This window comes from Pan paniscus, chromosome 20 (assembly GCF_029289425.2).
Source record: "Pan paniscus chromosome 20, NHGRI_mPanPan1-v2.0_pri, whole genome shotgun sequence".
Taxonomy (NCBI): Eukaryota; Metazoa; Chordata; class Mammalia; order Primates; family Hominidae; genus Pan; species Pan paniscus.
In genome coordinates, this window is record NC_073269.2 from 59,920,305 (window position 1) to 59,937,153 (window position 16,849).

Consider the following 16,849-nt stretch of genomic DNA (forward strand, 5'->3'; position numbering starts at 1 on the left):
GACAGAGGCAGGAGACCCAGACAGACAGAGACAGGGAGAGAAAATATCACAGAGGGCACCAACGTGGACAGTGCACAGCGAGAGAGGGGCACGGAGATCACTGAGAGTGCCAGGTGGCGACCCCCGCGCAGAGACCCAGCGCGTCCGTGTTCACCAGAGCAGCCACGCAAGCTCACATGCACACCCAGGCTCAGACACTGGGGAGAAGTCCTTCCCAAGCGGGGAGATCACAGTCTGGCCTCTTCTTGAGAGACCTAGAGACCTGATCAGAGGAAGAGACCCCCACGCCAGAGCAACCAAAAACAGCCAGAACCCGAGAGCCTAGGAATCGGCGACGGAGGCACACGGCAGGCAGACGCGCCTTCTGGGCCTCTTTCCCTTGACCCACTTGAGAGTCTGGGGAGTGCCGGGGACCGTGCAGATGGACTACATTTCCCCGCAGGCCTCGCGGCAGACCCTTCCCCCAAGTGCGGCTCCTTGCCGCCAGGGCTGATGGGAAATGTAGTCTCCGGTCAGGGCCAGACCAGCGGAGCGGTGTGCCTTGTCTGTGTGTTTGGAGGGGACTGAGCCCCAAAGCTTCGCAGTCTTCCTTGCGGACCCGGGCACGTCTTCTTCCCTGCAGTCTCCTGGGTTTCCATGACCCGGTCCAGGTGGATGCTGGGGCTGCCCCTCTCTCCCTCATCACCGCCGCGACACCCCCATCCAGTGCCCGCAGGCCCCAGCCCCCGCTCCGACCCTCGGCGGGCGGCCTGCCCCTTTAAGAGTGGCCCCGCTGACATCACGGCGGGGGGGGGGGGTGGGGGGGGCTGGCCCGGCTCCTGGCTCCGCGGCGGCTGCAGGACCCGACTCCGCTCTGCGCCCGCCCGCTGCTGTAGGGACCCCGGCCCGGGACGCCCCCTCCCGCTTCCTGCAGCCGTCCAGACCCCAGGCTCCGCCCCAGGCCTGGCTAGAGCCCCAGTCCTCGTCAGGGGACCCCCAGGATTGTCCCTGCTGTCTCTCCTTCTCAGAGTCTCTCTCTGTCTCTCTCTGTCTCTCTGTCTCTCTCTCTCTGCCTCTGTCTCTGTCTCTTCTCCAAGCTCAAGGTCTCTGGGTCTCAGCATCTCTCAGCCCCAGGCCTCTGGGCGTCCCCCTGTCTCTTTCTGTCTCTTCCTGGTCTCTGACCTCTCCACTTCCCAGGCCTCAGAATCTCTGCGCCTAGGTGGTGAGGGGTGGTCTTAAACTCTGTCTCTCTCCGTCTTTGTCTCTCTCTGTCTCTGTGTCTCCTTCAGTCTCCAGACCTGAGTCCCTGGATTTCTCGGCCTCAAGGTCTCGGCGTGACTTTCTCTCTCTGCCCTGTCTCTCTTTGTGCCTCTGCCCCTCTCGGGCTCTCTGCCTCTGTTTCTATTCTCTCTCCCTCTCTGCCTCCCCCATCCTCAAGGCCCATCTCCCTCCCTCGCTGCATCCTTCCCCCCTTCCCTCCCCGCCCCTCCCCTCCTCCGCAGTAGCCAATGAGCGGCCGCCGGTTCCTGCTCCCGGCTCCGTCCGCCGAGTGAGGCCGCGGCCGCGGGGGGTGGGGGGTGGGAGGCCGGGAGGGGGCCGGGACGCCGGGCTCCGGGGCGGGGGCGGGGGGCGCGGGCACCGGCGACCCCGGTGGCGGCGGCGGCGGCCGGGGGAAGCCTCGGGGCCGGTCATGCGGCTGCGGGGCCCGCGGCCCGGAGCGTCCGCCCAGCCCTGAGCGAGGTGAGCGCTAGCGGAGGGTCCTGGGAGGAAGAAGGGGCGCCCCTCGAGGTGGCTGCGAGCCGGGTTTGGGGCAACAAGGGACCCGAGTGGCTCCAGGGGTGGTGAGATCCTGGCGGTCGGGACGCCCGAATTCGAGCGGCTATGGGGGATGCAGGGACACCTGGGCCTGGCGATCCCGGAGGACGGGGTCCGAGGGTCCCGGAGTGGGAAACTGCACTCCTCACGTCCGAGTCGCAGCGAGCGTGGGCTGGGGAGGGCAGAGGCCGGGTCCCTGAGGAAGGCGAGGTACGGGGCGAGGGCGGAGGACCCAGGCCCGGCCAGAGCAGGGTGTGGGTCTGGAAAGGGGTCCCAGAAAGGGGGAGTTACGGTCTCCCGAGAGATGGAAGAGAGATGGAGTTTGGGCTTAAGACTTGCAGAATGGGACCCCGGAGATTCAAATGCCTGAATCCGGGAAAGGGTGGGAGAAAGAGGGAGAAGAGGAGGCTCCAGGCCTGGGGGGAGGGTCCCAAAGGAGGAAAGGCTGGAGGAATAAGGAGATCTGGGCGGGCCAGTGAGAGTGAGGAGGAATTGGAGCAAGGTTGGGTTTTAAAACGGGGTGCGAGAATGTGGAGAAGGGACGAGGTCCCAGCTGAGAGTCAGAGGGGCGAAAGGGGGAAGCTGAGATCAGCTACCTGGGATGGAGGCAGCCAGGGTGGCCAGGGTGATGGTGCCCGTTTCCGAGCCCACAGGGCTGCGAGAGGACCAGGCAGCTCGCGGTCAAACCCCTGAGCCGCCAGGCGGGGGATGGGAGGAAAAGCTGGCCAGAGCGTTCCCTGACTCCGGATCTCGGAGGCCTCCAAGAGGTTGGGGGGGAAGGAGGGGGGATCTGGAGGCTGGGAGTGCGGGGTGGAGCGGGGAGGAGTGAGGGTTGTCTCAGACTCCAGAGTCTTTATTCAGGTGGAGCAGAGTTGCAAGGCTAGGAGAATTCTGGTTGAGGAAAGTGGAGTTTTATGTCTTGATTAGTTTGTAGGGGAGAATGTTGAGGGGTCTCAACCTTCATAGTTAAAAAGATCCCAGGTATTCAGGGATGTAGAGGTCTCTGGTTGATAAAGGCTAAGGGTCCCAAGTTGAGACCCCCAAATCACGGGATTGCGTGGCTTGGGGAAAAATCTTGCAGGGGTCGGGGGAGAATCGTGGGTAAGGAATTTCAAGTCCTTGAGATCTGGGTTGAGGAGCTCCCTCGCTGGAATTTCTAGGTTCCTAAGTGGAATTGGGGAGGCCACAGAGATGAACTGGGGATCTCCTGTTTGGAGTCTAATGTTATGAAATCGGGACTCCATGCTGGATGTTGAAGAGGATCTGTGATTGGAAGTCCCAGCATGGGAAACCGGGGTCCAGAACCTCTGGTAGGAAGTTTCAGATCGTGTTAGGGGAGGGGGTTTTGGGACTCCTGCTTGAGATTTTAGAGTTCAGGGCACTGAATCCTAGTTGGAAGGATGAGAGTCCGTTGTTTGTCTGGGGTGCTCTGATGAGGATGCTGGATTGGTGGTGGTGGTGGTGGTGGTGGTGGTGGTGGGGTCCAGCTCATTCACGATTTTTTTTTTTTTTTTTTTTTTGAGATGGAGTCTCACTCTGTTACCCAGGCTGAAGTGCAGTGGTGATATCTCGGCTCACTGCAAACTTGCCTCTCAGGTTCAAGCTATTCTCCTGCCTCAGCCTCCTGAGTAGCTGGGATTATAGGTGTGAGCCACCGTGCCCGGCTAATTTTTGTATTTTTAGCAGAGACAAGGTTTCACCATGTTGGCCAGGCTGGTCTCAAACTCCTGACCTCAAGTGATCCACCCACCTCAGCCTCCCAAAGTGCTGGGATTCCAGGTGTGAGCCACCTCACCCAGTCTCAGCTCCTGATTTTGACGTTCTGGAATCTCTAATCGAGATTCTGGTTCTATGTCTCTGGGTTCCAATGTTCTGGGACTCAGCAGCCTGTGAAGATGTTCCAGCATTCCAGGTCCAGGAGCCTGCCTAGATCTGGGAGGGTGGAATTAGGGTTCTGGAGCTAGGTTCTGGAGTGAGGAGGAATTGGAGCAAGATTGGGTTTTAAAACGGGGTGCAAGAATGTGGAGAAGGGACGAGGTCCCAGCTGAGAGTCAGAGGGGCGAAAGGGGGAAGCTGAGATCAGCTACCTGGGATGGAGGCAGCCAGGGTGGCCAGGGTGATGGTGCCCGTTTCCGAACCCACAGGGCTGCGAGAGGACCAGGCAGCTCGCGGTCAAACCCCTGAGCCGCCAGGCGGAGGATGGGAGGATGTCACGGGTGGTGTCATCTTAAATTGGGGTATCAAATGAGGTCAAGGCACAGGATCAGAGTTAGAAGGTCATGGGTCAAGTTCTTGGTGTTAGAATTGGGTGTTAGGCTCAAGATACAAATCCAAGAGGCTAAACTTCAGTGGGGGCCTCTGCTCAAAGTCTTAGATAGGGCTGAGGTCAAGGGTGTGAAGCCCTGGTACAGGGTTAGAGATCCTTGGTTAGTGACCCGCTTTGGGAAATTCTGGGTGTAGTTCAGAGACAGGGTGCAAGAAAATGTATCAGGGCATCAGATTAGGGCATGGAGTTAAGACTGGGTAGCCTGGGTTAGAGTTTCTGGCCAGCTCAAGTTGTAGAGCATCCAGGGTTCAAGCCCAATGCCCTGTGCTCTGGGATCTAGGTCCTGGCTCAGAGTTGAGGTTATTGATTCTTGCTGGAGTCTGGTGTTCACAACCGGGGGCTTCGATCGTCACACAGAGACAGGGCTGTAGGATGCCAGGTCCTAGAGCTGAAATCATGGATCTGCCTAATAGTTTCTGAGTCACTGATCCACACTCAAGGTTAGGGACTCTGGTGGCATCTGATTTCTAAATTAGGGTCTCAGGTCAGCAGGTGAGGTTAGGTTTTGGCAGGGGGACCTGGTTCTGGGGTTAAGAATCTCAAATTAGAATTTCTGCTCGGAGTCACAGTATTTGGGACCCAGGTCCAAACACGGTTGGAGCCAAGATTCAATCTCTGGGCCTGGGCTGAAAGTTATGATTAGAAATCTAATTCTGGGGTTGGGGATCTGGATCTGGAGCTAGACCACAGGCAGCAGGTTTAGGGAGCCCAGCCCTGAGGCTGAGGCTCAACAGTTGGTGTCTCTGGTCAGACTCTAGGGTTGGGGTCATGGGTCAGGCCACGGAGGTCAGATCTGAGATTTCGATTTGGGAGTCAGTGTCTCTGGCTAGGGCCCAGCATCCCGGGTTGCTGCATGGGGTCAAGCACTCTGGTCGGTCCCATGGAGCTCTGCACTGTAGCTTCCCTTCCACAGGCCCCGCAGGGCGCCCCCTGCCTCTGAGGATGAGTCACTGCAGCAGCCGCGCCCTGACCCTGCTGAGCAGCGTGTTTGGTGCGTGTGGCCTGCTCCTGGTAGGCATCGCGGTCAGCACTGACTACTGGCTGTACATGGAAGAAGGCACAGTGCTACCGCAGAACCAGACCACCGAAGTCAAGATGGCCCTGCACGCCGGCCTCTGGCGAGTCTGCTTCTTTGCAGGTACAGCCCTCACCCGTCTTCCACTCAACAGTTTCTGCCTTGCCTGGGGTCTGAGAGTCTTAGCCATAGTCCCATCCCTTGAGTTCCAGAAATCCAGAAACGGATCCTGATTGTCTCCTGGAAGTTCAAATTTCTACGTGGACCCCCAGTGACTAGCCCTTTATTCCTGGATCTAGGAGCCCCAATGCTCCAGGCCCCTAACCCCTAAGGAATTCTGGAGTCTTCCTTTAAAGTTTGTAGTCTAGGTTTAGAACTTGTCCCCTGCACAATTTCAGTGCCGAATGGGCAAGATTAAAAAAAAAAAAAATGCATGGGACGGGCGCGGTGGCTTATGCCTGTAATCCCAGCACTTTGGGAGGCCAAGGCAGGAGTATCCCTTGAGCTCAGGAGTTTGAGACCAGCCTGGCCGACATGGTGAAACCCCGTCTCTACTAAAAATACAAAAATTAGCTGTATGTGGTGGTGCACCCCTGTAATCCCAGCTACTTGGGAGGCTGAGGCAGGAGAATCACTTGAACACGGGAGGTGGAGGTTGCAGTGAGCTGAAATCACACCACTGCCACTGTGCTCCAGCCTAGGAGACAGAGTGAGACTCCATCTCACTCTCCCTAGCTCTGACTGCTGGCGTGCACCTGTAGTTCCAGTTATTCAGGAGGCTGAGGTGGGAAGATTGCTTGTGTCCAGGAGTTCGAGGCTGCAGTGAGCTATGATGGTGCTGCTGTACTCCAACCTGGGTGACAGAGCAAAACCCAGTCTCTTAAAAAAAAAAAAGAAAGAAAGAAAGAAAATCTATACCTCCCAGGGACCACAAAGACCAATTCATTGTAAGAATCCTGGCTCCCCAGACCTTGTCCTCTTTAGGGACCACGAGTTCTGATCTACAGCCCCTTCGTTGCTTAGGACCTAGAGTTCCAGCCTTGTCCTCCTTCAAGCAGGAATCTCTAGGGCAGTTAGAAAGAGGAGTTCCAGGCCAGGTGCAATGGCTTATGCCTGTAATCCCAGCACTTTGGGGGGCCAAGGCAGGTGGATCACAAGGTCAGGAGTTTGAGACCAGTCTGGCCAACATGGTGAAACCCCGTCTCTACTAAAAATACAGAAATTAGCCAGGCATAGTGGCGCATGCCTGTAGTCCCAGCTACTCAGGAGGCTGAGGCAGGAGAATCACTTGAACCCGGGAGGCAGAGGTTGTGGTGAGCCGAGATCGTGCCACTGCACTCCAGCCTGGGCAACAGAGTGAGACTCCATCTCAAAGAAAAAAAAAAAGAAAAAAAAGAAAAAGAAAAAGAAAAGAAAGAGGAATCCCAGACAGACATCCACCCACCTGCTTTCCCAACACCCCTGGAGTAGTACAGCTCGTAACCCTTGGGTTAGGCCTTGCTCCCCCATCCTGGGGTCTCCCCTCTATCTGTCCTGCCCCCACCCCCAGCCTCTCTAGAGCTTAGGAGCCTCTCATCCAGCCCTGTCTGTTTCTCTTCCCCCCAGGTCGGGAGAAAGGTCGCTGTGTGGCCTCAGAATATTTTCTTGAACCGGAGATCAATTTGGTGACGGAAAACACGGAGAATATTCTGAGTGAGGGGATGTGGGGGCACCTAGGCACAAGACAGCAAGATCACAGCCAAGTCGTGGAGTCCTGGGAGGGGGCAGGACTAGGGAAAGGGTGGGGTCCAAGTGAAGGAGGGGAGGCTTGAAAGAAGGCAGAATGGGCCAGGCATGGTGGCTCACACCTGTAATCCCAGCACTTTAGGAGGCTGAGGTGGGTGGATCACCTGAGGTCAGGAGTTCGAGACCAGCCTGGGCAACATGGTGAAACCTTGTCTCTACTAAAAATTCAAAAATTAGCTGGGTGTGGTGGCGGGTGCCTGTAGTCCCAGCTACTCAGGAGGCTGAGGCAGGAGAATCGCTTGAACCTGGGAGGTGGAGCTTGCAGTGAGCCGAGATTTCACCACTGCACTCTGTCTCAAAAAAAAAAAAAAAAAGGAAGAAAGAAAGAAGGCAAGGCAGAGTGGTGGTTAGATAAGGAGAAAGAGCAAGGTTGAAAGGGTGAGGTCCGGTTGGTGAGGAGCGGTCAATCAGAAAGGGGGCGGAGTTAAGCCCAAGGAGGTGTGGCCTGTGTGAGGGGGCGTGGCAGGCTTGTGTCTGCCGAGGAAATATCAGGGGAAGGGGAGGAGTCAGTGGGGAAGGGGAGGAGTCAGTGGGGAAAGGGAGGAGCCCAACAAAAAGGCAGAGGTGGTGAGAGCAGAGGTCAAGGAATGGGGAAGTGTCCCACTGGAGATTCTCCCCTCACCCCTGTCTCTCCCCATCCCCTCCCCAGAGACAGTGCGCACGGCCACCCCCTTCCCCATGGTCAGCCTCTTCCTCGTGTTCACGGCCTTCGTCATCAGCAACATCGGCCACATCCGCCCGCAGAGGACCATTCTGGCTTTTGTCTCTGGCATCTTCTTCATACTATCGGGTGAGCCTAAGGACTTGGGAGCTGGGGGACCATTTCCAGTTCCGGGACCTGTGGTTCCTTTTCCACTTACCCACTTCCTTGCTGTGTGGCCTGGGAGGAGTTGCAGACCCTCTCTGAGCCCCACTTTCCTTCTATGTGCAATGGAAATAGCAGTGCCCATTGCAAAGCGTCCTTCAGAGGACCACATTATAGCGAGGGCTTACTGGGTGCTAATTAGGTACCAGGCTCTATTCTCATACTCGCAACAACCTTGTGAGGTAAATCCTATTAATAGCCCATTTTACAGATATGGAAACAGATACTCAGAGGGATGAAGTCATTTGCTCAGGGCCATACAACTAGTGAGAGGCAGAGCTGGGAATGAAACTCACACAATTCGCCTCCGGAGGCTGTATTTTTAACCACTGCTGATAAACTGCAATTAACAGTTTACAAGGCTGCTTATTTTCTGTGCAATATTTTGTTTTAAATTTTTTCAAATAAATGGAAAAGTCCAAAGAATTGTATAGGGAACACCCATGTAGCCACCACTTAGAGTCAACCATTGACAGGTCACTAGACTTGCATGATCTTGCGTCTGTCCATCTGTCTATATGTCCAACCATCCATCAATCCACCTTATTGTCTAGATGCATTTCAGAGTAAGTTTCAGGCATCAGTACACTTCACCCTACTTACGTCATCATACATGTGATTAGCTAGAGTTCAATATTTGTTTACAGTTTTTTTTTTCTTCTTTTGAGGCACAAGCCTCTTTTGCATATGTGATCTCACACCCGTCTCCTAACATCGCTACCCAGGAGTTATTATTAGCACTCACTTGATAACATGGGGGTACCAAGGCCCAGAATTGCATAGAGAGTTGCCCAAGATACTAGTGTAAACTATTTCCAGAGGACTTCAGTGTCCAGAGTTCCAGTAAAGCCTTTTTTCTTTTTTCTTTCTTTTCTTTTCTTTTTTTTTTTTTTGACGGAGTTTCGCTCTTGTTGCCCAGGCTGGAGTACAATGGCACGATCTCAGCTCACCACAACCTCTGCCTCCCGGGTTCAGACAATTCTCCTGCCTCAGCCTCCCAAGTAGCTGGGATTACATGCATGTGCCACCACGCCCGGCTAATTTTCTATTTTTTTTTTTTTTTTAAATAGAGACGGGGTTTCTTCATGTTCGTCAGGCTGGTTTCAAACTCCCGACCGCAGGTGATCTGCCCACCTCAGCCTCCCAAAGTGCTGGGATTACAGGCGTGAGCCCCTGCGCCTGGCTTTTTTTTTTTTTTTTTTTTTTTGAGACGGAGTCTCCCTCTGTTGCCCAGGCTGGAGCCCACTGGCGTGATCTCGGCCCATTGCAACCTCTGCCTCCCGGGTTCAAGCGATTCTCCTGTCTCATCTTCCCGAATAGCTGGGATTACAGGTGTGTGCCACCATGCCCAGCTAATTTTTGTATTTTTAGTAGAGATGAGGTTTTGCCATGTTGGCCAGGCTGGTCTTGAACTCCTGGCCTCAAGTGATCCTCCTGCCTTAGCCTCCCGAAGTGCTGGGATTACAGGCATGAGCCACTGTGCCTGGCCTAAAGCCTTTTTTCTTGAGTGTTACTCTCCTCCAAATTTCAACTCAGTCCAATCCAATTCAGTCCAATTCAGCTAAAATCAGCCCAAATCAACTCAGCTCGAGTACATTTAACTCCATCCATCCAACCCAGCTAACCCCAATTCATTCTGACTCAATTCTTCAGTTCAATTCAAATGAATTCAACATAATTTAATTAAACTCAAATCAGGTTCTTGTAATTCAGTTGATAGTTTATGAACAAACCCCACTGCATGTCTCATCTCCATTCTGTCCCCTGGGGCCGGCACTCAGCTCCCTCTTTTCAGTGGCTGTGCAAATAGTTGAAAAGGGATCCTCCAACTAAGCAACTAAGATCGAAAGCACCTGATCCAATATCCTCTCCTCCAGTCTCTGCTCCTCACCCAGGCTCCTCTTGGTGCAACCTCCCCCATGCCTTCAACCTAACCTGAAGAGACCTTTTCCAGGGAAAGCAGGGTGCAACCTCCGTGCAAACTTGAATCACAGCGGGTGGAGCCCAGACACTGAGCTAAAATAAGACATGGAGAATATCACGATCCTAGAGTGTCAGAGCGGAAAGGTCTCATCATTTTTCAAATGGAAAAATAGTGGCCTAGAGAGAAAAAGTGGGGCAAGAGTAGATAGCATGGGGATTTTTATTCAACCTGTCAAAATCATTATAAGGAAAGTCCCATTGTTTGCAGTTCACAGGAATGGAAACAGGGGCTCGAAGAGGCGACATAGCTTGTCAATGGCAGAACTGGATTGGAATCTAGGGTATTCTGATTCCTAAATCCATGCTTATACCACCCACTGAACCAGGAACTGACTGCCCAGGGTCACGCTGAGGATCAGTGGTGCAGGCAGGCTGGAAGTCACGTCTCTAGGGTAACAATAGAGTAATTTGGAAGAGATTGAATCCAACTGCCTGAATTCCTTCCTAGCATTCATTTCACAGGCTATGACCTATGCACTCCACCCCAAGGTATCCAGGCATGTGCTGCCAAGCTTGGGGTGTATAGTGGCTGAAGGCCACATGTTGTAAACCTAGGAAGAACTGGGTTCAAATCTTGCCTCTACCACTTACGGTTTGAACCAAAGCCTTCTTTTGTGGAGTTATTGAGGGGACAAATCTTGATCAGTGGTTTGCAAGCTTTTTCTGCTTAGGGCCAGATAGCAAATATTTTAGGCTACGTGAGCCGTAGGTTCTCCGATGCAACTATTCAACTCTACTGGGATGCAACTTGGCCACTGTAGTACAAAAGCTGCCAGGTGTAAGCAAATGGGAGTGGCTATGTTCCAGTGACTATTTGTGGACTCTCAAATTTGAGTTCAATGTAATTTTCATGTGCATGAAATCTTCTTCTTTTGATTTTTTTTTAAATCAAAAGAAGAATAATAGGTAAAAATCCTGCTTAGCTCACAAACCATACAAAAGCAGGCAATGGGCCAGGTCATCATTTGTCAACCCCTCATTTAGATCATGAATGTAAAGCATCTGACCCAGTGCCTGGACTGTAACAGTAAGCGCTGAACACTTGTTGTTTTAAGTAAATAAATAAATGTAGTAATAATAGTAGTACTAGCGGTGGTGGTGCTGGTGCTGGTGATAGTAGCAGTAGTAGCAGTATGAGTAGTAACAAACAATTTTTGAATTTTTATTTTACTTTTTTATTTTTTATTTTTTTGAGATGGAGTTTCGCTCTCGTCGCCCAGGCTGGAGTGCAATGGCGCGATCTCGGCTCACTGCAACCTCCGCGTCCCAGGTTCAAGCGATTCTTCTGCCTCAGCCTCCCGAGTAGCTGGGATTACAGGCATGTGCCACCGCACCCGGCTAATTTTTTGTATTTTTAGTAGAGACGGGGTTTCACTGTGTTAGCCAGGATGGTCTTGAACTCTCGACCTCAGGTGATCCGCCCGCCTTGGCCTCCCGAAGTGCTGGAATTGCAGGCGTGAGCCACCGCACCTTGCCCTTATTTTGCTTTTTAAATTTTTCTCCCCTTCTGGCCAAATTTCAAATTTTTCCAACCCAGCCTCCTCACCATGGCATTATGCTGCCCCACCAAGATTAAGATCACAAAAAAGAAGGAGATTTAAAAGGAGAAGTTAAGGACAGAAATAGTACCAATGCCTTGGGACTTGGAATGGAATAGCCTGGGGTGACTGCCTCCTGTTCGCAATGAGGAAACCAGGCCTCAGAGAGAGAAAGACAGGGATTCCCCGAGGCCTGGTCATTGGTGGAGTTGTCCCCAGGCCTGGTCATTGGTGGAGTTGCCCAGGTCTGGTATTGGTGGAGTTGCCCCAGGTCTGGTATTGGTGGAGTTGTCCCCAGGCTGGTCATTGGTGGAGTTGCCCCAGGTCTGGTCACTGGTGGAGTTGCCCCAGGCTGGTATTGGTGGAGTTGCCCCAGGTCTGGTCATTGGTGGACTTGCCCCAGGTCTGGTATTGGTGGAGTTGTCACAGGCTGGTCATTGGTGGAGTTGCCCCAGGTCTGGTCATTGGTGGAGTTGCCCCAGGTCTGGTATTGGTGGAGTTGCCCCAGGTCTGGTCATTGGTGGACTTGCCCCAGGTCTGGTTATTGGTGGAGTTGTCCCAGGCTGGTCATTGGTGGAGTTGCCCCAGGTCTGGTCATTGGTGGAGTTGCCCCAGGTCTCGTATTGGTGGAGTTGCCCCAGGTCTGGTCATTGGTGGAGTTGCCCCAGGTCTGGTCATTGGTGGAGTTGCCCCAGGTCTGGTATTGGTGGAGTTGCCCCAGGTCTGGTTATTGGTGGAGTTGCCCCAGGCTGGTTATTGGTGGAGTTGCCCCAGGTCTGGTATTGGTGGACTTGCCCCAGGTCTGGTCATTGGTGGACTTGCCCCAGGTCTGGTTATTGGTGGACTTGCCCCAGGTCTGGTCATTGGTGGAGTTGCCCCAGGTCTGGTCATTGGTGGACTTGCCCCAGGTCTGGTCATTGGTGGAGTTGTCCCAGGCTGGTCATTGGTGGACTTGCCCCAGGTCTCGTCATTGGTGGAGTTGCCCCAGGCTGGTTATTGGTGGAGTTGCCCCAGGCTGGTCATTGGTGGACTTGCCCCAGGTCTGGTCATTGGTGGAGTTGCCCCAGGCTGGTTATTGGTGGAGTTGCCCCAGGTCTGGTATTGGTGGAGTTGCCCCAGGCTGGTTATTGGTGGAGTTGCCCCAGGTCTGGTATTGGTGGAGTTGCCCCAGGTCTGGTCATTGGTGGAGTTGTCCCAGGCTGGTCATTGGTGGAGTTGCCCCAGGCTGGTCATTGGTGGACTTGCTCCAGGTCTGGTCATTGGTGGAGTTGCCCCAGGCTGGTTATTGGTGGAGTTGCCCCAGGTCTGGTATTGGTGGAGTTGCCCCAGGTCTGGTCATTGGTGGAGTTGCCCCAGGCTGGTCATTGGTGGACTTGCTCCAGGTCTGGTCATTGGTGGAGTTGCCCCAGGCTGGTTATTGGTGGAGTTGCCCCAGGTCTGGTATTGGTGGACTTGCCCCAGGTCTGGTATTGGTGGACTTGCCCCAGGTCTGGTCATTGGTGGAGTTGCCCCAGGCTGGTTATTGGTGGACTTACCCCAGGTCTGGTCATTGGTGGAGTTGCCCGGGTCTGGTCATTGGTGGAGTTGCCCCAGGTCTGGTCATTGGTGGAGTTGCCCAGGTCTGGTCATTGGTGGAGTTGCCCCAGGCTGGTTATTGGTGGACTTGCCCCAGGTCTGGTCATTGGTGGAGTTGCCCAGGTCTGGTCATTGGTGGAGTTGTCTGAGGTCTGGTATTGGTGGAGTTGCTCCAGGTCTGGTCATTGGTGGAGTTGCCCAGGTCTGGTCATTGGTGGAGTTGCCCCAGGCTGGTTATTGGTGGACTTGCCCCAGGTCTGGTCATTGGTGGAGTTGCCCAGGTCTGGTCATTGGTGGAGTTGCCCCAGGCTGGTTATTGGTGGACTTGCCCCAGGTCTGGTCATTGGTGGAGTTGCCCAGGTCTGGTCATTGGTGGAGTTGTCTGAGGTCTGGTATTGGTGGAGTTGCTCCAGGTCTGGTCATTGGTGGAGTTGCCCCACGTCTGGTCATTGGTGGAGTTGTCTGAGGTCTGGTCATTGGTGGAGTTGTCTGAGGTCTGGTCATTGGTCGACTTGCCCCAGGTCTGGTATTGGTGGAGTTGCCCCAGGCTGGTCATTGGTGGAGTTGCCCCAGGTCTGGTATTGGTGGAGTTGGCATTCAATTGTGGAGAAACCAGTGGAAGGGCTCGGGCAGGAGGATTACGGTCACAGCTGGGCATTAAATGTCTCACAGGGACCTGTGCTGGGGATGGACTAGAGGGAAAGAGACTGGAAATGTACAAACTGAGGAGGCTTGTGTAGTGGCCCAGGCCGTAGCAGATAAGGTCTGTGCTGGGGCTGGAGATGTGAGGAAAAGGCAATTGGATGGCCATGTGAGAGAGGGATATTGATGGAAGAATCAATAGAATCAGATGACTGACTGGATGTGGTTGGTAGAAGTGGGAGGAAGCTAGACAGGCATTGGTTTTTTTCCAGGTCATAAGAGGCATGTGCATGCCTGTCCCACATTAGCCCCTGGTCATTAAACATGATCTGTGGATATGCTTATTCATTCAGTCTTCAGATGTCCTGTATACCAGGCCCTGTCCTTGGCACAGAAGACACAATTAAATCTCATGTGTAGCCTATGTGCACTCACTCACAGAACAGCTCCTGACTACCTGTCAGTCAAAGCTTTTCACACTTTTTCTTAAATCCCTTCAATAGATCCCCATTGCACTTAGAATACACCCAAATGCCTCAGTCTGTCCTCCAACGTCTTCTATGATTTGGCTACTGCTCAGATCTCTGACCTCATCTCCTCACCCACTAGCACTCTCCGCATTGCTTGTAACTTCAGCCACACTGGCCTCATTCTTCTCCTTGAAAATGCTAATCACAGCCTCACCTCAGGACTTCGTACGCTCATTATTCCTCCCTGCTTGGAAGTCCTTTCCCCACCTCCAACTCCACCCGACCCTAATTCTCAGAAGCCTCAAGCTTTTTCTCTTCAGAGTTGCTTTCTCTGACAACAGTACCTAGTATTTCCTTACCCTGGTGATACTATCACATGCTTTATTTCATATTTTTTCATAGCATTTATTGCTACTGTTGTGCCATTTGTTTTTTGTCTTCTTGTATCAGAATGTAATCTTCAAAAGGGCTGGGACAGGCCAGGTGCGGTGGCTCATGCCTGTAAGCCCAGCACTTTGAGAGGCCAAGGTGGGTGCATCACTTGAGGTCAGGAGTTCGAGACCAGCCTGGCCAACATGGTGAAACCCTATCTCTACTAAAAATAGAAAAATTGACTGGGCATGGTGGTGGGCCCCTATAGTCCCAGCTACTTGGGAGGCTGAGGCAGGAGAATCACTTGAACCTGGAAGGTGAAGGCTGCAGTAAGCCAAAATCATGCCACTGCACTCTAGCTTGGTCGACAGAACAAGACTCTGTCTCAGAAAAAAGAAGAGTGAGGGGGATGCTGAGACCTTTTCTTTCCTTCTTTTTTTTTTGAGACAGAGACTCGCTTTGTCACCCAGGCTGGAGTACAGTGGTGTGATCTCCTGCCTTAGCCTCCCATGTAGCTGGGATTACAGGCACCTGCCACCACGCCTGGCTAATTTTTGTATTTTTAGTAGAGACGGGATTCCACCATGTTGGCCAGGCTGGTCTCAAACCCCTGACCTCAAGTGATCCACCCACCTTGGCCTCCCAAAGTTCCGGGATTACAGGCATGAGCCACTGCGGCCCAGCTGGGCTGAGACCTTTTCAAACATGTTCTTGTTTGTATCTTAGAGCCTAGAGGTGTTGTTTGGATGAAGTGCAAACTGAAATATTTCCAGAATGAGTGAGGGCAGAAGGGATGAGTGACAGTCTTGCATATTCTGAGAAAAGGGAAGATGCATTAACCTGACATAGTAGGGTGCTCTGGGGAGGGTGAGAGAGACCAGGGAGGGCTTCCAAGAAAAGGTGACAGCTAAGTTGATGCCGAAAGGGTCAGGGGGAAATTTTCAAGTCCGGAAAGAAAAGAGCCTGGTTTGGAGATGGGATTCACAGCGTGCGATAAGGTCCTAGAAAGGAGCTAGGACAGGCCAGGCATGGTGGCTCATGCCTGTAATCCCAGCACATTGGGAGGCCGAGGCAGGCAGGTCACCTGAGGTTAGGAGTTCGAGACCAGACTAGCCAACATGGTGAAACCCCGTCTCTATTAAAAACACAAAAATTAGCCAGGCCTGGTGGCAGGCACCTGTAATCCCAGCTACTCAGGAGGCTGAGGCAGGAGAATCGCTTGAACCTGGGAGGCAGAGGTTGCGGTGAGCCGAGATTGCACCATTGCACTCCAGCCTGGGCAACAAGAGCGAAACTCCATCTCAAAAAAAAAAGTAAAGAAAAAAAGAAGGCAGCTAAGACAGAGGTCAACGTCAGTGCACCTGTCCATGGTCCTGAAACCCAGTTGTTCTCAAGCCAGGATGGTTCTATTCAGCTTGGAATGTAGGTGACTCTTGCCTACTGTGCTTTAAGAATTACAAAGCAGATGTAGTTGAGGGGGTGGGAGGAGAGTAAGAGAGTTGGATTGCAGAGATAGAAAGGGGGAAGGGAGGGAGAAAAAGAGAAATGGAAAATAAGGTTATTTTTGGAGAACCAGGGCTAATGCAAAATGGCCAGAAAGAAAAAGCAACGATAAGAATGACTTACTACAAAGAAAAAAGAAAACAAAATCTCTTCCTCGGTGGAAATATTTCTTTCTTTCTCATCAGACCCTGGTCCTGATTCTGCTTATGGAGATTGGTATTTATTTATTTATTTACTTATTGAGGCAGGGTCTTGCTCTGTTGCCCAGGCTGGAGTGCAATAGTGCAATGTCGGCTCACTGCTACCTTTACCTCTTTGGTTCAAGCAATTCTCATGCCTCAGCCTCCTGAGTAGCTGGGATTACAAACGTGCACCACCATGCCTGGCTAATTTTTTTTGTATTTTTGTAGAGACGGGGTTTCACCATGTTGGCCAGGCTGGTCTCGAACTCCTGACCTCAAGTGATCTGCCCACCTCAGCCTCCCAAAGTGCTGAGATTACAGGCATGAGCCACCGCACCTGGCAGAATGTTTGTTATTTAGAGCCGTAATGTGAAACTTGGACCTTAAGTCTGGGGTTGGAGTGAACTATGAGGCAGGTGTTGTCAGCAGGAACCAGATCACAGACAGCCTGGAACGACAGGCTGACTTGTTTCTCCTGTGGACAATGAGGAGCCAAGGAAGAGTTCTGAGTCTGGAGGGATAGAGTCTGCTTTGGGTTTCAGAAACGGAGATGAGGATTTTGGAACAATGGTACAAACATACAGAATAAGGCCTGAAGGCCGGGCACGGTAGCTCACACCTGTAATCCCAGCACTTTGGGAGGCCGAGGTTGGTGGATCACGAAGTCAGGGGTTCGAGACCAGCCTGGCCAACATGGTGAAACCCCATCTCTACTAAAAATACAAAAATTAGCCGGGCATGGTGGCGCACGTCTGTAATCTCCGCTACTCAGGAGGCTGAGGCAGGAGAATCACTTGAA

The 16,849-nt window shown here is 52.9% G+C and overlaps 1 protein-coding gene across 4 annotated transcripts in view; it reads left to right on the top strand.

The window, feature by feature from the left end:
• Window positions 1-801: 801 nt before the first annotated feature.
• The window catches only part of CACNG7 (calcium voltage-gated channel auxiliary subunit gamma 7), a 31,096-nt gene continuing 15,048 nt past the window's right edge, over window positions 802-16,849 (top strand). The window contains exons 1-4 of one of the 4 annotated variants that reach the window (XM_034946881.4): window positions 802-1,719; window positions 5,034-5,258; window positions 6,741-6,827; window positions 7,570-7,710. In XM_034946881.4, coding sequence (XP_034802772.1) covers window positions 5,063-5,258; window positions 6,741-6,827; window positions 7,570-7,710 — 424 coding nt within the window. In that variant the 5' untranslated portion in view covers window positions 802-1,719; window positions 5,034-5,062. Of the gene's footprint in view, window positions 1,720-5,033; window positions 5,259-5,870; window positions 6,083-6,740; window positions 6,828-7,569; window positions 7,711-10,963; window positions 13,490-16,849 lie in introns of those variants that run through there. The other 3 variants (XM_055102916.2, XM_034946884.3, XM_063599628.1) reach the window with 3 other exon arrangements.